At 45.2% G+C, this 23,248-nt stretch overlaps 1 protein-coding gene across 15 annotated transcripts in view; it reads right to left on the bottom strand.

Moving 5' to 3' along the window:
- LPP (LIM domain containing preferred translocation partner in lipoma) overlaps window positions 1-23,248 on the bottom strand; it is a 371,586-nt gene that overhangs the window by 111,327 nt on the left and 237,011 nt on the right. For 13 of the 15 annotated variants that reach the window (XR_010307209.1, XR_010307210.1, XR_010307211.1 and 10 more), the window contains one exon: window positions 21,224-21,895. Coding sequence is in view for 12 of the 15 variants with exons in the window: in XM_064165587.1 (XP_064021657.1) it covers window positions 21,224-21,895 (672 nt within the window). In the remaining 3 variants the exon portion in view is untranslated. Of the gene's footprint in view, window positions 1-21,223; window positions 21,896-22,041; window positions 22,654-23,248 lie in introns of those variants that run through there. The other 2 variants (XM_064165594.1, XM_064165596.1) reach the window with 2 other exon arrangements.

Raw genomic sequence — 23,248 nt, forward strand, 5'->3', positions numbered from 1 at the left:
CACATGACCAGAGGCAGTGTCAAACACAAGGAAAGTGAGAGCTACAGCAAAGAGACCAAAGCTGCAGACAGGTGAATAAATCATGGGTTCTGGGTGTGCAAGCTACATTCAGATAATCCACTAAGGGAAAGTCCATATATAAGCAGTAAGCAAAGCCAAGCTGTCTCTAACCAAGGCCAAAGAAAGGCAACATACTTTGCACAGGCTCAGAGATCATGAATTAAGGAGAAAGAGTAAAATAAAACCCAATCTTACAGGCTAACCCAGAGACAATGGGCAACAAACATCAGCACCACCATGAATTACTGGCTGAGGAAGAGCCTGGCCACATCTAGGCTCAGGGACTGGGCAAGTGATACCCAGGAGGTTATTAGCTCTTACAGATGGATCACAGGGTCCTGCAAGGCACAGCACTTCCATATTTCAGCATGAGCAACCTGGCCAGCTGCAAATCCTACTGGCCTTTGACAAAACGTGGCTCTTAACAGACTGAATGTGGAGAAAACCTGAGTGTGAGGCAAATGTCAGAACCCACAGCCAGTGAAAGTTGTTATGCACCAGAGCACATGGCCAGACCCAGCTTTGAGCCTGAAATGACTGTGATGGGAGCAGCATGTTAATGCATTGCTGTTTCCTGCACCATGTGGTTACAACCATGCAGGTGACAGTGCAGCTGAACGGTGACACCACATACCGCAAAGACTAATTTCTCATAGCTCTTCTTGGGGCCAAAGAGGTGGAATCTGACCATGGTTTTCATCTGATTAGTCTTAGTAAATTCAACTGGGTTGCTAAATGAGGAGCAGAAATAACAGGAGGATTGTCCCTCACTTGCAAACGTTTCAGCCTCCAGGGCTAGGCTCTAGTAACCAAACCAAAGTGCAAACCTCATGTCTGTAAAAACTGTCTCGCAGGCAATAGGAAACTACGCTTCACTGAACAGCAACTCAGCAGCCTGCACATGTGCTGTGTTTTGTAACAGATTTAAGAACACCACTGTCTCAGGTTGACATGATAAGTTTGGAAAAGACAAAGACTGGAAGACTTCTCAATGCTTTTGACAAGGAGCTATGCAGTAATTTCCCTGTAGTTTTCTTGTTTCTATCACACACAGCAGTGGAGACATTCAAAAGCTCTGTCCAAAACACTCCAGAGTCATTCTAGCTTGATTTCGAGCACTGGGGTACCTAAATGCTGTGCAAGAGCTGTTTCAAAGCTGCTTTTGTTTGCACTAGACATGAATTCTTAGTGTCCTGATTCCCTGAGTCTTCCATTCCTCAGCTTTGGTTTGCTCTCAGGGAAGCAGAGCTTTTCTGCCTTTTCAGTGCTTTCTCCTCTACTCTGATCACAGTTTCTGCTTTTCCTGATAAAACTTTCAGCCTTCTGTTCTTCACACAGGAAATTTTATCAGAGGCAACATATTCACCCCTACAATGACTGCTAAACCAAACCTTCACTATCCTGGTGATATATCTACAATTTAATTCTGAATGCAGCCAAGGATTAGATGAAACTGGAAGTATGCAGGCTCTTCTATATAGAATCAGCCAGGTTGGAAGAGACCTCCAAGATCATCCAGGCCAACCTAGCACCCAGCCCTAGCCAACCAACTAGACCATGGCACTAAGTGCCTCATCCAGGCTTTTATTAAACACCTCCAGGGATGGCAACTCCACCACCTCCCATTCCAATGCCAATCACTCTCTCTGGCAAGAACTTCCTCCTAACATCCAGCCTAGACCTCCCCCGGCACAGCTTGAGACTGTGTCCCCTTAGTCTGTAGCTGGCTGCCTGGGAGCAACTCAGGTGCTGTAAGGAAATACAAACAGTATTTCTCTTTTCTTCTACATGCTGCAGTTTCTGCAGGATGTGTCTCATAGCCAGCCCCACAAATGTTAGATAATGCTGGAGAAACTGTGTTTAGTAGTGCATCCCTGAGAGGGAACTTTTCACAAAGGATGCACAACAAAGTGCTTGACCCCCTCGTGATCACTGCTGCAAATACACCCTAATGCTGCCCTCCAGGTCAAATAGCAATTGCTAACATTCATTACAGGGCACATCTCCTGAGCTCCAGGCATTCCAAAACAGGCAAGAGCAACTGAGCCTGCTCCTTCTGAAAAGCAGGTGTGCCAGCACGTCCCCTGAATGCTGCAAGTATGCCAGTGAAAAATAACATTCCCTTTCATGGAACTTCTTTTTGGCGACTGAAGGTTTCACAAAGAGAAACTGTTAGTGCAAACACTGGAAAGGTCAGCCTCTAAATAAACAGAGAGACAGAGTGATGAAAGGGGTTAGTTGTTATTAATGAAGCTGAGATGATCACAAGTCAAAATAAGCAAAACAGCAATGAAGACAGAGAGCTACGAGCACGCAAGAGATTTTGGCAAGATCACACGTGAAGATACAAAAAGTAAGAGTTATATTCCCCAGTCCAACACAGAACATGTCCCAGAAGATCCTTCTTTATTTTTCCCTGGGATTTTTCAGCTTCTGCTCAGATACTTTCACTCAGTTTAGGAGGATCAACAACTAGTTTTGCACTAGAAACAAGCATCATCTCTCCCTACAAAAATATAATACTCAGACTACAAAAGATGCAAACAAATCTAATTTGCCCCTACTATACAAACCTTGCTTTATCTCCATGCCTGAAAGGGACTTCCCTCCAAATCAGATGTGCATATTCCCCTGACACTTACACCAGCAAAACATGGTTTGTAGCTCACATTTAAAAGAAATCTGTAGAGTCAAATGAAAACAAATTAAGCCCAAAATTAACAACAAAAAAACCCAAGACAACAACGAACAAGACGATAACAACACTGTATGAAAGACAACAGTTAAAAATATTTAGGGAAGCTTTGGTGATGTAAATCCTGTCCAAAGCTTTTCCTATTTTATGGGGCTTACTTTCAGGACTGAAATTTGTTTACCAGTCATGTGGCAGTGCAACATTGGCTATGAATATGTACTTTACAGAAAATGCAGAGCTGTAGAAGTTACAGATCAGCTCTTGCTTCTGAGGTGAAATTCAAATCTGATTATATATCCCAGTTAAGGACTGGCCTTCTTATAATGAGCTAAGCCTCAAACATCAGCACAGTCAAAATTAGACTCCATAGTTTGCAGCTTGACCCTAGGTAAACCTCAAACAGGAGCACTTGTGGTTCAAAACAAACAAACAAACAAAAAGCTCTTGATGTTTCTGAGTCATCGCATTGCATTAGCTTGATTTTGAAAGGTGGATTTGTCTCAGTTGGTCAGAGAGCTTTTCTTGGGATCGGTAAGTGCTTTGTGGCTCAGAGGTGGTTTGGCATCAAAGACAGAGCTCATATGAAGGGAAGACCTATGTGAAAACAGGCACATGTTCACGTGTGGCCAGGTGGCCAGGAGAGCCAATGGCATCCTGGGCTGGCTCAGGAGCAGTGTGGCCAGTAGCATGAGGGAGGTTATTCTGCCTCTGTACCCAGCACTGCTCAAGCCACACCTTGAGTTCTGTGTCCAGTTCTGGGCTCCTCAATTCAAGAGAGATGCTGAGATACTGGAACCTGTCCAGAGAAGGGTGACAAAGCTGGTGAGGGGCCTGGAGCACAGCCCTGTGAGGAGAGGCTGAGGGAGCTGGGGGTGTGCAGCCTGCAGAAGAGGAGGCTCAGGGCAGAGCTCATTGCTGGCTACAACTACCTGAAGGGTAGCCAGGTGGGGTTGGTCTCTTCTGCCAGGCAACCAGCAATAGAACAAGGGGACACAGTCTCAAGTTGTGCCGGTGGAAGTACAGGCTGGATGTTAGGAGGAAGCTGTTGCCAGAGAGAGTGATTGGCATTGGAATAGGCTGCCCAGGAAGGTGGTGGAGGCACCATCCCTGGAGGTCTTCAAGCAAAGCCTGGATGAGGCACTTAGTGCCATGGTCTAGTTGACTGGCTAGGGCTAGAGGATAGGTTGGACTGGATGATCTTGGAGGTCTCTTCCAACACGGTTGATTCTATTCTATCTCACAGAGCCTCATGTGCAAGGCAGTGAGTGGTTATCTGCGACTGCTCAGAGCCAGGCCCTGGCTCACAGAGAACAAGGAGAGTGCTCTGGACATTCCTGTGAGTATTCAACAGTCACTAGAAGGGCAAGATGAAGTCTTCCAATATATGAGTAAAGCCTCTCTGTGCCATCACATGGTGTACTGTACAGCTTGTCCTCCTCCAGGACAGTATAAGTGGAGGGCATGCGGAGACATAAGAGCAAACAATATAGCAAGTGCACGCAGATCAATGGCCCCAGCTGCAGAAGTGCCAGTGTCCCAGCACAAATGAACAAGTGCTCAAGGAAGCCAGCAGCTCCCTAGACACTGAGTGACAATGGGAAACTCTCCAAACATTGGGATCAAAACAGCTCATGTACTGACGGGAGAATTAGCAGGTCTCCCAAAATGCTGATTGATACACCTGGCACACAGATGGAGAGGCTGGGGAAACTGGTGAGCCTAAAAGGCTCTCAGATTGGGTCAAAAAAAGGTGAAAAAAATGAAGGAGTGCTAGTATTAGGGGGCTGAGGAAATAGGAAAAAAAACAGCAGTTGAACTCATTGCTACAAGAAATAGCCAGGACAAACAGTGCTGGTTCAACAGAGCAACAAATAGATGGAAGCCTGGCTCTGGTCTTGACCTGTTCCTTCCAGGTTAAAACATGTTCATTCTGAAATACAAACAGCAAGGGAGAGATACGATGAAGGGCAACGCTGTGAGGTGGCCAATGCTTTCCAGTTCTGGGCTCCTCAATTCAAGAGATGTTGAGGTGCTGGAATGTGTCCAGAGAAGAGCAACAAGGGTGGTGAAGGGCCTGGAACACAAACCCTATGAGGAGAGGCTGAGGGAGCTGGGGGTGTGCAGCCTGCAGAAGAGGAGGCTCAGGAGTGACCTCATTGCTGGCTACAACTACCTGAAGGGAGGCTGTAGCCAGGTGGGGTTGGTCTCTTCTCTCAGGCAACCAGCAACAGAACAAGGGGACACAGTCTCAAGTTGTGCTGGGAGAAGTATAAGCTGGATGTTAGGAGGAAGTTGTTGGCAGAGAGAGTGATTGGCATTGGAATGGGCTGCCCAGGGAGGTGGTGGAGTCACTGTCCCTGGAGGTGTTCAAAACAACACTGGATGAGGCACTTAGTGCCATGGTGTAGTTCACTGGGTAGGGCTGGGTGCTAGGTTGGCCTGGATGATCTTAGAGGTCTCTTCCAACCTGGTTGATTCTATGAAAAGAAACCAGTCAATTGCTTATATGCTAAAAAATGCAAGAGAGAAAGATACAGAGTGAGAAGTAAGGAGTATGTACATTCATGCATCAGCAAGTTTTAATGTGTATTGTAGTGTGAAGAGGGAGAGATCAAACAAGCAGTGCTGACTACTCCTTGAGCCGCACTCAATACCTTTTTGAGGTTTGTTCCTTGGGTGCCATGCACAGGATGAATTTTGGACTTGCTCGACCATCAGCTGCCCTATCTTTTGGATGAAGACAAGATAAGGAATATACTTATATGTGTGGACAGCACTGTGAGACTAATTGAGATTCCAGTTTACTAAAGGCAGACAGTGACCACTGGCTGTCCCCTCTCCCTCACGCTCTGAAACAAGCAGACAAGGCAGCTGCACTCTGAAGTGCAAGCACGTCCAGATCAACCAACCTGCCTTTGTTTTGCTCATTGCCCTGAGCCTGAACATCCCAGCCCCTGACACAATGTCATTCTGTAGCATCACCTGAAAGATGTTTCAGCTCTGGTTCCTAGCCTAGGCTCACCTGTGGTGCTCAGTAGCTCCCCAGAGGACATACCCAGACATACTCTCTTCCCTCACAGCTTCTCTGGCAACTCAGTGCAGCAGGAACAAAGAAAAACTGAAAGACTCACCTAAACTTGGATTTGGTGGTTTGGATGGCCTCACACAGCAACTCTCAGATCTGACAGGTGTCATCACAACTTCTCCTTTTTGGAGGAAGCACAGACCACTGCATGTCAAAACCTCTGGGTTCACTTCCTCACTTCAGCATCAATTCACTCTTTGGTCCTGGGCATGTTAATTCACCCAAGCAAGGTTTGGTTTCCCCATCTGCAAGAGGAGTGCCAGCTACTCGGAGGCATTCTTACCACCTCTCACTGCTTGCATGCAGAATTCCCTAGGCTTCTTCCCTTGGAGGCAGATTCAGTGATCCCACCAGTGTCCTATGAAAACAGAGTGAGCTGCCTGAATCACACACCTAGGAACAAGGAGGCCTACCACCTGGGAAATCTGTGTGGAACAGCTCATTCACAGTCACCCTTGGGGAAAAGGAAGGTAACAGAAGGGCCAAGTCATCAAATCAAACTGGTAAATTCTAGGATCAAAGTGTGCCAAAGGTTGACATTAGGCCACTTAAATTAACCCACCACTTGGTTGGAAACAACTCACTGTCCACATTTAGCTGAAGGCTGTAAGCTGCAATTCTCAGCATTCAAGTATTTTGAACTTCTTGGATAGGAGACAGCAACAATTGTGAGTAGTCACAGGTGAACAGCCAGCACCAAGAGCATGTGCTAGAGCTCTGCAAGTGCAATTACCCAGCTGTTAACTGCCTACATACATGCACATGCATGTGGGCATTAACATCCCACAGCAAACCCCACACTCAATGTATTATCAGGTAGTTGCCAAGTTGCTTACACTCCTCTGATCTAAGCATGATTTTCCCAGCACTAAAAATAGCCTGGGCTCCTGCCAATCTAGATCTATCCAGGGGTAATAACACAGGTCTGAGGAATGGTGCACACCTTTGCTGAGAAATCACAGCCTGCTGCAATTCAAGTGAAAAATCAGTGCTAGGGAAGAAAGGCATCTGCAGGGCAGGTGAGCCAGATATGAACTGATATGAGACAATAAGCAATAAACTCTCTTCAGCAAGAGCTCAGTGTAGCTGCCTTGCTCATTGTCATCACAATGCTCTGGACTTTGTATATTGCATCTCACACACAGACCTTGTGTACATTAATTGCTGAGGAGTGAACAGCTGCCTGCTGTGCAGAGCCTAAGAGAAGCAGGGAAAAAAAAACTCTCTCCAAGAAAAAAATAGGATGTGAGATACAGAGAAATTCTTCTGGGAAAAAGTCAGGAGTAGAGGGCTTGGAAAGAAAGCTTAGAAGGAAATAAATATCTGTAAAAACAGCCCAAGTTTTCAACATTACTACTTCTTTGTATCTGCAAGGATGCACTTTCACAACCAACCTGTCTCAATGTCCTGGTCCTTTCTGACCAGCCCCAAATCACTGGAGGTATCTGTGCAGGAATAGCCCCAATGAGCCACATCCCACTCTGGCAGCTATAGCAAACCTCCCCAGACACGAATGGGTATCCCCCATGAGGTATCATTCACCTGAGCTGTTCTGTTACTACATTGCTCTTCCTGCTTTTTTACAAGAACTCACACATGGACACCTTGTTATATAAGGGAAGTAAAATCTGTTTGTTCAGAATCAATGCCTCAGGAAAGAAAGGATTGAAAAACGCTAAGGCTAGTATACACTCCAACATACCAGCAAGTATAACGTTCCCCTGGAGCTAACTGTAAAGCCACTTGAACTTGAATTGTGTGAATTGTTCAATGTGTGATTGTTTAAGGCAGGCAGGGAGAAACAAAAGAGGCTACTCTGTGATTTACTCAGTCTCTAGCTGTTGCTTGAGAACCCTTAGATGACAAACACTCTGTTAGCCTCTGTTCTATACTTCCAGTTGTTATTAAATCAGCATCATTGCTCTAAAGATAACACAACCATACCAAGTTCACTGTTCCAACGTGCACATCACAACAACAGTAACCTGTGCATTGCAACTCAAGAGCCTTCATAGAACAGATCAAAGCCATGAATAAAATGACATTCCATGCATGTTCTCTATACAGGCTTCATTAGTGTGGTGCTCTATCTGCTGTGGTTTTCATGGATGCTGGTATGTCTTCATTCCTGACTTCATCTCATACATTCCCAACAGCTTGAATTACTGTATATACACAGCCCAATTCCAGCTGCAAACCAGCTCCTTTTCATAAATGAGTTCTGTTTACAGCCTCCTAAAATTGGATGGGCTATAACATGGCCAGCAAATGTCAGATTAGCCATCACAGACTGGACACCAAAGGAAACTGCTTGAACAATCCCAACCACCAGGCAGTAACATTTATCCTCTTCCTCATTTCCCATATTCTTTGCATCTGGTTCACCATAAAACATGCAGATGCTTCACTAACAGAAAAGCCCAGGATGCTAGTAGTCACGCCTGTGGCCTTTCCCTATGCTTGGCAGCAAAACAAAACAGTGATTTATGCCATGGTGAGGCACAGTTTATTCCTGCTCTAAGCTCACACTCAGCAGATGAGAGAGAGGGTCACATTCATCCTAAATCCTGCCAAAGCCCTTAGACTCCAATAAGGTCAGGCTGCTGCAGTGTTCCTCAATGCTAGCACGCAGACACCTCACTGTCCTAAAGACAATTCATCCTTAAAGCCACATGACTTGGTTAATTAATTCATTCTGCACCTCTGAGGCAACCTTTTTATCCCCTCAGTGCAGGAACCCAGCTATTCCCTCTGTCATTGCATCAAGATGCAGACTGAGAGCAGAGAAAGCCATGCGGCTGCTACCGTGTCAGCCCAGCTGAATTACCTTGTCCCTCTCTAAGAAGTGACTCTAAGAGCAGGACACTGCTGTATGCTTTTCAGAGGCTTTGTGAAGAATTTGTTTAAGATCCATAAAGAGAGCTGGAATAATTATAAACCAGCACATAAATGCTAAAAGTTAACCATTTTTTAACAGCCACAAATTTAAGAGAGGTATTTCTTTGTTTCCATCCAAAGGTACAGAAATATCCTTCATGGCAAATAAGCACTGTGCCTGCTGTGAGACGCTCTGCACATGATTTCAATTGCCTTTCACATAGAAAAATAGGAGTAATACTTTGCATTTATAGACTTTAAAACTACTTTGCAGACAATCAAGTCTCAAACCCCCCACTGTGATACAGGAGGCAAAAGTTATATCCATTTTACAGAGGAAACTAAGAGGGAAAAAGGTTAAAGTACTTAGCATAGAGCCAGAAAGGAGATACTTGAGAAATAAGGCATGCTGGCAAGGCCCATCTAGAGCCACACTTGCTCTTCTTAGTAAACAGTTAACTCTTCTGCACCCAAACTTCTATACAGCAGGGTGCATGCACTTCATGGCAAGAGCAGCCACAGCATTTATCTGTCTCATCAACCCGCTTAATCCTCGCTCAATATTTCTGTTGACCACAGAAGTGTGTCTGGAATTGCATGAGGCTCCTGATTCCATTTTCTAGCATGTGTGGCAACAGAAAAGTTGTTGACAACCCAAAGTTAACCAAACACTTATTTTTAGAACCTCATCCCGACGTTACAGTGTCTGGACTCATAACTACCTGTTTCTCTGGCAATGAGCTGAGCTACTGCATGAAAAAAATTGCTAGAATGATAACATTTCCAGGGCATACTGAGTCACTGTCCTACATCTAAAATGGGAAAGAAAAGAATTCCTCAGAATCTGCCAGTGCAGTGGGAAGTCAAGTTTGCAAGAACTCAGCTTGTGTAGAAAACTTCAGGCACTGAACAACGTTTTGGGGTTTTGAACTTTCTGCTGATAGAAGAAACAATTAGGTCCCATGGCATTGATTTCATGGCATCATCTAGCGTTTAGAACAATTATTAAGCAACACTGGCAAAACCATAACGGCTGCAGAGAGCAGCAGCAGCACTGTGGAGACTCAGAAGCACATGTAATTTTTTTGTTTAAAACTGATCCAACCTGGCAATGTGTTGTTGTCCCTGCCAGGAGGCTCTTTCAATCCAGTGCCTGGAGAAAGATGCTCAAGGACCTCTGCTCTCCCTACAGCAGGAATTCCCAGCTCAAGTGAGACCACCTCAGCTTGCCTCCTTCAATGATCCACGAGGAATGCTAATATGAAAGAGTAGGAAAAAGTTCTTAGGTTTTCTGTCTCTTGTAGTTTTCATACCATTTTTTCTCCCTTGGATGTGCAGGCATCCATGTAATGAATTTAAGGTTCTGACAATGGACTTTCATAGATCAGGGAGAAGTGCATCTCAGACATGATTTGCTGATGCTTGGGGTTTGCAAGGTGAAAGCCACCAATCTATTGTAGGTGCATGACATTGTCACAGTATCACAGTATCAACAAGGTTGGAAGAGACCTCACAGATCATCAAGTCCAACCCTTTGTCCTCCAGAGAAGAAGCAGTCTATGGCCCCTCAGCTAATGATTAACTCCTAAATGGATGCAGAAGGGTTGCTGAGGGTTTATGACTGCATGTCCTTTGTATCCTTTCTAAAAAGAGAAACAGATGTTACCAACCACCACAAACCTCCACTCCACAATTCTCTTGCTCTCACTATTACCTTGGAGTGGTGATTTCCAAAAGCTGGATTAAAACCCAACCAAATTAATTATTTTGCTGGAAGGTTCAGAAAAGGCTCTGGAGCAGGGAGTCGGAGGTCAAACACATGCCTTACACTGCAACATGTCTTCTGCCTGCTCAGAAAGCTGGAGACAGCATGGGAAAATCCTGCTCTAATGCTGCCTTTCCCAGCTGATAATTAGGGTCTTCAAGACTGCCAATTCAACTAGAGAAGAGCCTTGGAAAGCCTTCTGCTTTGTCAGCGACATGGCCTCAAGTATAAATCCCATCTCATCTGTCCAAGCACACAGCCTGGATGCTTTCCCCAGCATTCATTTACTCTTCAGAAACACACCAGACCTTACCAACTTGTGTAACGGTGAAGAAGTTCATTTTATCTGAGATGTCTGTATTCCCCCTTCCTTCCTTCTCTCTCCCATTTTCAATTGATGGCATCTTGATTTAAAATGAAAGGGAGAGGAGGGCATTTCTGAGTCCAGCCTGCAGATACACATTTATATGCATTTTTCCTTCTTTTAACTAACACAAGGAGGGGGAAGGGAACCTAAAGCCAACCTTAATTTTTTGCTAGCAGCCTGCTGTGATATAAATACAACAAATAGGTACATTTACAGATTTTGAACTTTTTTACAGTCACTGCTGCAAAAAGCAATTTTAATTTATAACCATGGAGTCTTGCAAAACATATAATGAAGACATAATAAAATGGAATGTTTATCCTGTGGCTCCCATTAGACTTCTTCCGTTCGATGGTTGCAACTAATGACTTGTTTTTCCACTTTTGTATTGGAAACCTTATTATTGGGCTGCACAGAGCATACCTTATTTGATTTCCCTAGCAATGCCTGCACCTCTTGCTGAGGCCTGCAATTAGATGCTTATGAAATAATATTAAAAAAGCTGCATAATCTCATCTGTGGTCAAAAAGAATTTAAAAGATAAAACAACCAATAAACAAAACAACAACAAAAAAGAAGCCTGCAACAAACCAGCCCTGCTTCTGTAATATTATGCTGGCTACAACAGACTAATGTTCACTCCAGTGCATGTGTCCTTTTGACTAACCACTTCTATCTGACAACCTTTTTTTGGCAACAGAACACATTGTACTTTTGGGATAATTGACTGTGGAATAGAATGTTGTTTATTCAAAAGCAGGTCACACAGAACTGAGCTTGCAGTTGTCTTTATCCTTCTACCTTTCTTATCTTCATGCTGCTTGAATTTCAGCTGAATTTGTTTTAATTACACCTATGGCTTTAATTGCTGCGATGCATTTAGGCACCAGAAGGTGACCTGATGGTGAAAGGGTAAAGAAAAGTGGGTGGGAAGCTGAATTCAGATTTGAAAACCATATTTGGATGTATTTATTGGTGAGCAGTCCCAAAAGAAACAAACACACTCCCAACACCCCCTCTTCTCTACACGATTGCCTGTAATGCTACTGTGTTGTTGCACTGCACTTAAAAGTCTACTACCAAAACTCATCCACCACTTGCTCCATGATGTTGAAATTCAACAGCAGCAAAACCCCTGGTTTTAAGCTTGTCTTGGGAAGCAAACATCCTTAGTTTATTAAAAACAAGTGGAAATACACAGAAGTCATGAAAAATCCAGATCACAGGAAGCGTTGTTAAGGAAATGGGCTCAGGAGAAAGTTTTAAGTGCTCACATGAGCTCATGCAAGAATTGATGTGTTTCTAAAGCACCTTCTTGGGATGTAGCCCACGGGAAGAGAGGTCCTGTTGCTTAACAGGGGGAAGAAAGGACTTTGATGTGGCAAAGGAAACACAAGAGCCACTTTCTAACTCAGGCTGGAGAAGAAGGTGCAGGGCACTGCTCTGATGCTGATCATCAGACCAGGGGAACATGATAGTCACCTGGGACTTTAAGTCTGCAGGATACAAATGAAACTGAGTTTTGCTGGAGTACAGATGTTGCAGGGCACTTCTTCAGGGAGATTTCTTCTGTGGTCCAGCTTAGACTGAAAAATAAAACCTATTGGGCTTCCGAGTGACAGTCAGGAGGGAACTTATCAGTGACATACACAGGAGGAGCTTCCTTGGGCATTTATGCAGTTTTTTCCCTGAAAAAGCCATGAGTGCCCAGGTGGGCAAGAGAGCCAATGGCATCCTGGCCTGCATCAGGAACAGTGTGGCCAGCAGGACAAGGGAGGTTATTCTGCCCCTGGACTCAACACTGCTCAGGCCACACCTTGAGTACTGTGTCCAGTTCTGGGCCCCTCAATTCAAGAGAGATGTTGAGATACTGGAACATGTCCAGAGAAGGGTGACAAAGCTGGTGAGGGGCCTGGAACACAGCCCTGTGAGGAGAGGCTGAGAGAGCTGGAGGTGTGCAGCCTGCAGAAGAGACTCAGGGGTGACTTCACTGCTGTCTACAACTACCTGAAGGGAGGTTGTAGCCAGGTGGGGTTGGTCTCTTCTCTCAGGCAACCAGCAACAGAACAAGGGGACACAGTCTCAAGTTGTGCCAGGAGAGGTCTAGGCTGGATGTTAGGGGGAAGTTGTTGGCAGAGAGAGAGAGATTGGCATTGGAATGGGCTGCCCAGGGAGGTGGTGGAGTCGCTGTCCCTGGAGGTGTTCAAGCAAAGCCTGGATGAGGCACTTAGTGCCATGGTCTAGTTGACTGGCTAGGGCTGGGTGCTAGGTTGGCCTGGATGATCTTAGAGGTCTCTGCCAACCTGGTTGATTTTATGATTCTATGAGTTTGACTGAAGCTCACTCACAGCAACAACAGAAAAAAAAGGTGATTCATCTCTCACAAAACTGAAAGAAACCTCTGAAAAAAAGAGGTGTTGACAAAATAGATTCTAACTAGGTGAAGGAATGTAAATTATCATATCTGATCTGCTATGTTACAGCTGAGGTGTGGTTCCATTTTACTGATGATTAAAGTAATCCTAATAAGTCAGTTTAAGTTACTGCCAATTCATTTGAGGAAATTTTGTTTGTTTGCTTAGTAAAAGCTTTAATTGGGGGGTGGGGGGGGAATGAGTGACACTGACAGTAATAATAATTCATCTATCTGTGCTGGTGATAAACAACAGTGTGGAAAATCCTTGCTAATGCTAGATTGATCAGCTAACACGCAGCAGCCCTGCTCTTCTCATTTGTTTTATGTAGCTGAATTTAGACAGCACATTTCCATCTGGGCTATTTTGAGGATCCATGTAAAACTAAGTCACTGCCCTATTATCATGGATAAAGAGGCATGTGAATACTACTCTGTTAAGAGCAAGATGCAGTTCATCTGCTATTTTTTTTTTCAGAGAGAATACAGTGCATCTGGAACACAAAAAGGAAATGTGATTGGAAAGTTTAAAGCCTTTAAATTAATTCCCTAGACAGAAAGTTCAGATTCACTGGATTCATAATATGATGTTATGTAACTTGTTCTAGAGCCAGGCAGCTACTAAATGAAATAGTATGAGTTATAAAAACAAAATATTGTTGTGAAAACAATTTTAGAGCTTTATAATTCACTATTATTTTCATTTAAGAACAAAACTGTCAGTATAATTGCAGATTCTGTTTGCCTTGCAGGAGTTCTTTCAGCTTGTGATAGGAAATCTCTTCTTTTTCTGGGGGAAAAAACCTCAACAACCCCAAACAACAACAACAACTTTCTTGTTTTTTGTTCCAAAGGCTGCTATTTCTTTTCCTATATTGTATTTCTTTATAGTTATTCAGATACAAATCTTAACAGGAAGCCCATTATATGGGGGGGCTACATTAGTTTAGTACCAGAACATTTGTATCAGTAAATGTAGCTACATATTACCAATTAGTTCTTACCATTACTCTGGGAGGAAAAAATATTATATCACCCATTATGAACTACTTTCTACTCTTTGTAACTGAATAACTACTTAAGGTGAAATCCTACACTGCTCACTCAGAACCACGACCATTTTCTAACTTACATGCTCACAGATGTATTAGGCTCTGGAGTCTCCTTGTGGACAACCATGCCTATCAATGGAGAACTGCATCACCTTTTAAACTGTGGAAAGCACCCTGCACCATGTGGCACTTCAGTAACAAAGCATCACGTCATATGTGCACATGTGCCATTAAGAACTGGATCAAACCCACAAATGTGTTTTGCAGAGGTTAGTGTGAGAATCATCCAAATGCAGGATGATCCACTCCAAATGACACAGCCAAAATACCACATTGCCCAAAGCATCACTGCAACATGAGCAGTTCCTCGCCCTGATACTAGCATTTACCATCACAGTCACAAGCCTCAAGAGTTTCACAGCGACAGGGGAGTCAGAGCTCTTCTCACCACAAACAGAAGGGCCACTCAGTCACACTAAGATGCTTCACTTCTACTCTTTCTCAATTGGTGCCTAAGCCTGGGCGAGTTTCCCCATCCATTCATGCCCTCTCCTCATTGCACTAATGACTCAGAGGTTATTTCATAGAAGAACAGCTTCACCACGTGCCCTGGTGCTTTGGCTTTGGAAGAATGAAAGTGTGGTTGGACCCAAGTGTATTTTAAAACAGAGAGAAACAGCTCCGCCAGTGACCAGTAACACCCTTAAACACAACAGCCAGAGTATGTTTGTAGATTAAGTGGCACTCACTTTATGGGTGCTGCTCTTTGAACCAAAAGCTGCAAACCAGTAGCAAGACCAACCATCCCAAAACCATCCTTATCTCATCGTGCTACAGGCCAGCTTGCCCACTGAGAGACCTAAGTTCAGCCAGCCCTGGGCTTCAGGTAAATACCATTGCTCAGAAACTAGACAGCTCCCCTCACATCAGATGTTCCCTTCCACCTATAGGTAAGCATCTGCTTACTACATTTTATGGCCTCAAATACAAAATCCTTCTGTGATAGACTGTGACATGATCTGGCAGTATCTGCCAAGGTAGGCACTTGGTTATTAAGAGTTAAACAGCACAGAAACAGAGCCCTTAATTAACTTCAAGGTTGCCCCATGCCTTATCATGTATGAAGGCATTGTCCTCAGCTTATTTTAAGAAGGAGCAAGAAAGAACATCCAGGTATTATGTCAAAAGCCTCTTTCTCAATTATTCCTCTTATATTACTAACCCATTGTGGCTGACTAAAGGCTAAAGCTGCAAAAGCTGCATCCTGAAGTTGTAAATTTAAGTTGGTTTCTCAGTGTATGCTGACCTGACTTACTCCCATAACTGCAGGCTCACTGTTATCTTTAACTTCAAGGTAATTGTTTGGCAACTCGTTATTTCTCTGGTTCAGGAAAACAGCTCAAAGATGTGACTCCTAAGAGACAAGTCTGATTAATTGCTCTGTCATCATCTGGTTCCTGCTAGTGTAAGTCCTTTGCTGAAATAATAAAAATATAACACAAACAGTAAAGTTCTGAAATGAAAATGCTGAACCCATTCCAAGCTCTTGGGCACTCTGGGCTCTGTCAAAACTTGAAGGTATGAAGCAGGCTGTGTCAGATTCCAGCAGGCAGGATAAAGCCAGCGTTCAGCAAACATGTCTTTGTACCTCCTGCCAGCACCTTTTCACCTGAAAATCGTTAAGAAATCCATAAAGATTTTGGTGCAGAGATTTATAATACCTTGAAGAGGAAAGCATCATTCATAATCCCACAGGCTACCACTAACTCCTAACTGTGAGCTTCACATCTCACTGCCTTCCTCCTCTCCTTCTCATTTTAACAGAGGCAACAGCATTTAATTTAATCCACCCAGAAGCAACGACAGAGTCAGCAGCTGACACGCAGCTAGCATTGGTTAGAACTCAGAATTACTGTTTGGTGAAGAATGTCAACATTTTGACATTTCTTGCTATTCTCAGGGTAAAAAGGAACTGAATATTCTCTGGAGATTTCGAAATGTCACACTGAAATCACAAATTCTATTCTGAATTTTGGAATTTCACTTTTTAGTTCATTTGACATTACCTTCTGTCTTGCTAAAAAAAACCCAAAACCAACAAATCATTAAATGCCAAAGTAAAACATTTGAAATAATCCTTTGAAATTTTAGTTGGTTTTGCTTTATTTCATAGAATCAACCAGGTTGGAAGAGACCTCCAAGATCGTCCAGTCCTATCTAGCACCCAGCCCTAGCATTTTAAAACTATCCCAGAATGACCCCTTCAAACCATTGTTTTACACTGCCTGAATCCCACCCAGTGAAAATTTTCACTATGTGACCTGGGTGGAGATAAGAGATTCTGGAGGAGAAGACACTCAAGGAGGGACAGGCAGCGTACAGCAAGCTGCCTCCCTTTCCCCACGAGCAAAAAGAAACACTAAGAGAGAATACATCCTTGTGACAACAGGAAGGAATCTGGCAGATTGCATTTATTCATCTGCAGAGAACAAAAAATTCCTAGTTGCTAGATTAACAGCAAAGAGCCAGAGCATTTACTCTCCCTTCAAATGCCAGTGCCAGAGGTACCTACTTTATGTGAGCGATGGCAGACTGTAAAAATTAACCCAGTACAAGAGCAGTGCATCAGTCATAGCAAAGGACACTGGTGAGCAGATGTTTCTGAGGCAAAGAGGAAGCTTCCAAGTGAATGTCTCCATCACAGGTATTAAATCGGTGGAAAAGCTGACAAAAGCTGTGTCAAATGAGAACACAGTGAGCAGTCACAGTCCCCTTTCGGGCACGGTGAGTTCTGTGAGACTGTGTCGATGCTGGTTGCAGCAGGCAGCAGAAAAGCACCACCTCCAGCAGAGGTTGAGGTCTGCTAACCACGAGCTGCCACCGCCACCTAAATCATGCCCAAAGCATAAACTGCCTCATCAATTTTACCTCCTGATTTGCAGTGGTCCCTGCGCGTCATTTCCATGGCGCTCACCTAGAACGGTGCACAACACTGAGGAGCTGCCTAAAGAGGAGGTCATGCTCCATATATATCGATGCCTTGTCTATATGTACAAAAGGACAGTGGGACTCATGGCTGGGCTAACCAGGTTAGGGAACTTGTACACTTGTGCCATGCCAGAAAGAACAGACACAGCTACCAAAGGGACACTGATCTCTTACACCTTCCAGCAAACCTGCAGCAAAGAAGCACAAATTTGAGTGATGCTCTAAATCAGAGCTACGAGATGCTTCTGTCCTCCCCACATTGGCAGACAGCTCACAAGGATCACAGAATTGTTTTCAATGGGGAAAAAACCCTCTAAGATCATTGAGTCCAACCATTGAGCTAACACCACCATAGGCATTAAGCCATGTCCCAAAGACCAGTGTTTTTGTTACAATTTCCACCATTGTGGACCAAACCCACAAACGGTCCCAAGCAACCTCAGTAGCAACCAGTGTGGATGCTGAAAGTGGGTAGATCCCTTCACAAAGGAATGTGGTTCTCAGCTCTGCAAGTGTGTTCAGAAAGGAGAACATAAGGGGGCTGAGACCTAGAAAAAGCAGACCTTTCAGATGTCTACAGATGCAACCTCTCAAATACATCAGGAGGCACACGAGGTCCCTGAATGGTCCACAACATCCTCTGGGAGACATGCAACAAGTGTGTCAAAGCACTAACCAGAACCAGTGAAAGGAATCAGACCCATTTGGAGACAGGAGAGCTCTAAAAAGGTATTTGGTGTCTTAACCAGTCCACCACAGAAATATTTGATGATAGCTGAGCTGGTCAGTGGTGGGAGTTTTGTCAACTCTGTTTTGGCTACAGGGCAAACCTACATGAAATCTCCATGTCAGAAGCTGGCTTTGCAAGTTTTATTTTCTACTATGGACATATTGGTGCCAGCAATCAGCATACGTAATGAGTCATCATGGTCTTGTTCTCTCTGGCCTTCAGGAGCAGAGAAGTTAAGGGAGAAGCTTTAGACTTTGACTTGGGCTGAGTGGGCACAGCACCACTGGCAAAAAGTACAAGAGCAGCTGGTCATGTCACATGTTTCTGCCATGGCCTCATGACAACGTTGCTGCTGCTTCTACAGAATACCCACCACCTACCACTCAGAGGGGAAAGCTCCTGAGGTTTTTGGCCAGAAAAGCCCTTGAAGCACATGAAGGTTTAAATGAGGACAAGCACTCCACAAGTTCATTCCCTAGCTAGGACTTTGGCATTAATGCTAGACAGAGTGCTACAAAACACTAAAACACACAGAGGCTTCACATGCATGACTCTCACTTCCATAACTGGCCCAACGACAGAATGCAACACAGCATTGTGTGTGAGTGAAATTCATTGTTCTCAGTGAGCTTTAAGAACCTGTAGAGATTATTTGCTGTTCTCATACCAATCCAGATTTATTTTGGATCAGCTGTAACTTCAACATGATTAACAAGCAGCAAAAAAACCCACAGAGCCACAATACCATGAGCCTCTTCCTAGCCAGAATGCAAAATATAACCATATTTAACCCTTTAAACCATCTAAGCTAAAGTCATTAAAAGATCTACCTCTCACAGTGATGGATCATGGTATGTATTAGAATTAGAGACTACAAACTTCTAATCTGAGGTGGATTTGTCACAAGATCCTTAGTATTTAGCACAGAAAGTGTTTTTTGGAATACATTTAGAAAGAGTTTTATACTGTAAGATCAATTCCTTGCAGGAAGAAAAATTCCTAAAGGTCTTCTTGCATTTTATGTGCTATGTATTAATTCTTGCTTCTTCTTACTCTCATTTCTCCAATCAGTTTCCTTAAATGAAAGGCCTCAAATCAACACTGAAAAAAAAAAAAGCAAAACACTACAAAATACAGAAGCCAGTTGTGTGCAGGAAAACATTAAAATTCACACTGTAGCCCATGAGTCAAACTACAATTCTCCCTATCAGATATCTGGCTCTAACATAGCTTTTATTTTTTTGTCTCCTTTAAATGCAACAATAATTCCTGAAGTTGATTTTATGAATGAGTCTGCAAAGGAAGAGAACAGCATGTGGTAAAAGAGGACAACACTGCTTCACTGGCAAAGCATACAGTGTCTTATTATTGAGTGCTTCCTGTTAGCCTGCAAGATCACCTTCAGTTCTTCACCAATTAAACTATGCACGTTCCAAAGCGGCAATCAGAGACTGCTACCAACACGTTAGAGAAGAATTGTAAGCTCAAAAGTGAGATAAGTAACAGTGTAGATATTTATCAAGCTGGAAAGGAATGAAAGTTCTATAGGAATCCATCACCAAGCAGGTAATAGCCTGTTTTGCAGAAGAACTGGACTTATTTTTAGAGAGACAGATAAGAAGTACTTCTGCATGTGTATCTGCAAGTGTCACATGTGCACACACAAAAATATATATACATATACACACAAGTAAAACCCCAAACCTAAGCTAAATGAAATTGTCCCTCCAGCTTTGTAATGCAAATGAGCCTAACAGCCTTGTGTTGCTTGTGGTTGGAGGTGATTTGTGTTTCCATAGAGATGCTGACTGAAATATATATATATATGCACACACATATACCTACTTGTGTCTATAGAAGTCTAAATATGGATCTGCTGTACCACAGCAATTCCTTAGTAGCTCCACTGCAACCACAATGATTTACAGCAGTTAAGGCTGTGCCTAAATTTTGTGTCCTTCACAACTTTCCAATCTAAGCTCTGTTTCAAGTACATTCAGAGCTGAGAGCATATCACTTCTCTCCCCACTTCTAGCTTCTTGGTAAGGAAGGGGAAGAAAAGAGAAAAAGTCATTTCTTAGCTGCTAGTAGATAACATTTCAAAGTTTTCTAATTTATTGTCCTCTCTTAACTGCCTGGAGGAACATCTTTGCCTTCAAAAGTTCCCACTGTCAGGAAATCTGGAATTCAGGGAAAACAGTCTGTGTGCTGCTAGTGAAGGAAATGCCAAAAGGACAGATTTTCTGTTATGTGTCAGAAGAGTTTTCCCCTTTCCCTGTGAGCAACCACAAGCTGGAGAGCAGAGCTGTGCTGAGACGTGTCACAGTGGGCCTGATGGCTTCACTGCCTCCCCACCTGGGCTTGGCCATCTTCCACCTTCAGTGGAGCCTAAGCTTAGCATATACTATGAGGACTCCACAAAGCTGAAGTGCTTATGTTCCCCTAGTAAAGGTTACAGATGGCCAACAGTAGAAGCGACAAAAGCTGGTGAGTGCCAAAGTCTGGGCAGAGAAAACAGGCAGACCACTTGAACTTCCTATGCCAAAGCGACTTTGCCCCAGGAGGCCTGGGTACCAGCTCAGGCGAAGGGAAGCCACGCGGTGCAGCATCACCTGAGTGCGCCATCACTGCTGAGCTCGGTGGGAGCTCATTTCCATGTGGTTTCAGCAAGAGGTGATTTTTGAACAGCAACACGTTGGAGGTCAACCTCTGCAATCACACTGAACCACAAGCAAAACCAGCCTGGTGTGCACCTCCTATCTGTCTGAGAAGAGGAAGGATTAGTCTGGTGAACCGGAGACGTCCACAAGCACACAGAGCAAAAGCTCACACTCGGCTTCTTATTTGATCTTGGCAGGACCCAGAAAGGAAGACCCAGGTGGAGACCCATCAACAGCCAGTGAGCTCCACAGGCAATGGCATGTCAGAGGGGTCACATCGTGCCTCCACCTGTACCACCACCCCACCCTTTGAACCCGATGGCATTGCTAAGCTCCACAAAAGCCTCTTTTCAAAGCAGACAACAATTCCCTATTTTCACCTTCTAAGAAACCACACACAGAGGGAGACCTGCCTCAACCCTGGCACGCAGTACTTAACTCCCACCACCACCTTTTGCAGAGGGCCCCGGGGCACGTTCGGCTGTGTGGCCTCCTGCTCCCGGTGGGAGCCACGGAGTGCACATCTCCTACCTTCTGCTGCAGCGAGGGTGGCTGCGGGGCCAGCACCGGCTCGGTGATGTAGGTCTTCTTCATGCCAGACGGCTGGTAGAGCCCAGGAGGAGCCTGGCCCATGGTGTTACCGGCAGGATACGCTGGCTCAGCCTTCCAGGAGCTCTGTGGTACGTAGGGCGCTTCAGAGCCGTTGCGGCCCCCGTACCCCTCATAGTAGGGGCTCTGGTAGCGGCCCTGCGGAGGTGCGTAGCCGTAGGCGGGCTCCGCGGGCCGGGCGGGCGGCGGCGCATAGCCGTAGTCGGGCCCGTGGCTCGGCGGGGGGCCGTAGTGCGCGGCGCCGGGCGGGCGGGCGGGCGAGGGAGCGTAGGGCTGGCTGGGCCCGGGGCTGCCGTAGTGCGCGGGCTGCGGGCCGGGCGGCTGGTAGTGCGGGCTGGGCTGCGCCGTCCTCACCTGCACGTTGAAAGCCGGGCGGCTGGGGGTGGACGCTGTCGTGTAGGAGGCTGGCACCGGCTGCGGCTTCAGCGTCCCGACAGGAGTGACTGGGATGGGCGCCGGCTGCCCTGCACCCTTGGTGGTGACCTTCTTGGTGGCGGTGAGGGGAGGCTGGTTAGGGATGATCATTCGCTTGTGGCCAGTGACAGGTGTGGACACAGGTGGGGTGGTGGTGGAGCTGCTCAAGGTCCCAGACCCCTAGGGAGCAAGGAGAGAGAGCAACAGCGTCAGCAGGTGGGGCCAATCTGGCGCCAGGTCAAGCAGCAAGAGGTGAAGTGGAATGATGAGGTTTTACAGCAGCACCTGCACAGAAACCCAAACCGCTTAGGAAAGCAGGAATGTACCTGAGACCACACATTATGAGACGATAATAACAGCTCTCCCCCGCTCTGACAGAACAGGGACGGCTCCACAGCAGTCTAGCAGAACTGCCATGCACGCTGTTTTGCTTCTCCTTAGGGTTTTCTCCTCTGCCTCAAAACAAACAAACTAAAAAGCAATAAACGCAAGCAAAAGGGGGACTCGCTGGAGAATAATTAGGGGGAAAGCTATGCGTTCCTGTGGAAATGAGTTGTGCAAAAGAGAGAAAATGAGATTAGAGTCTCTATGGAGGCAGCAAAACGGGATGGCCTGAAAGCACATCCTAAGCCCTAAGAATTAACTTGGATCAAAGCAGAACGCAGAGGTGCCTCCGCCCCTGGCTCCGCTCCTAAGCGCTGCTGCTCCAAAGCCTGGAGTGACCCCAGTGAAGGCAAATGTTATGCATGGCTCATTAAAGGGCAGGAAGCAGGCCAGGATTCCCCAGAGCTTCAGAAGTCAGCTCCCACCATAGCAGCCACGTAACCCTGCACCAGTGCCCCAGGCGCAGCAGTGCTTGGGCAGCCAGGGAAGAAGTTCACAGCAAGCTCCAATGCTTCCTGCAATTTGGCCACCAAATGAAGATTTAGTGCAGTGACACTGCCCTAACAGGCATCGTACAGCCTTCTGTTTGTCTGGTGTGATGGTTTGGGTGTTACCCGCCCCCGCCTCCCCTCCCCCTTTCGAAATCACCCAGATTAGACTCAGCTGGCTCTGGAAATCGAACGGAGCTTGTATTTACTGCTTAGCACAATAGCCAAGCAGATATTTGCAGTATATACAGTTATAGACAGAAATACACAAGGTAAAACGTAATACAGAAACACAGCAGCCCTCCCAGAAACCTGAGTCCCCAGGAGGGGCTCACAACTGCCCTTCCACATTCTCCCACCCCTCTACCTTACCCCAGGTGTTGCCTTGTGCCCAAGGAAGAATGGAGGGTCAGCCAGGAGGGTTAGGAAGCAGGTGGATTAATCAGGTTAGGATAGAGAGAGAAAACTGCAACCCACAGCCCAGACAGAGAGCAACTCCTGACTCACTTATCTATGTTTGGACTCTTGCTCTTATACCTCTCAGCAAGCCTACGAGTGAAGTAAACATCACCATTGTTTCCTTTTCACAGCCTGTAATCTAATTCTTCTCACCAAAACTACCTAGCTTCAAACTGGCACATCTGGTTTTATACCTTATTTA

This window comes from Pogoniulus pusillus, chromosome 26, assembly GCF_015220805.1.
Source record: "Pogoniulus pusillus isolate bPogPus1 chromosome 26, bPogPus1.pri, whole genome shotgun sequence".
Taxonomy (NCBI): Eukaryota; Metazoa; Chordata; class Aves; order Piciformes; family Lybiidae; genus Pogoniulus; species Pogoniulus pusillus.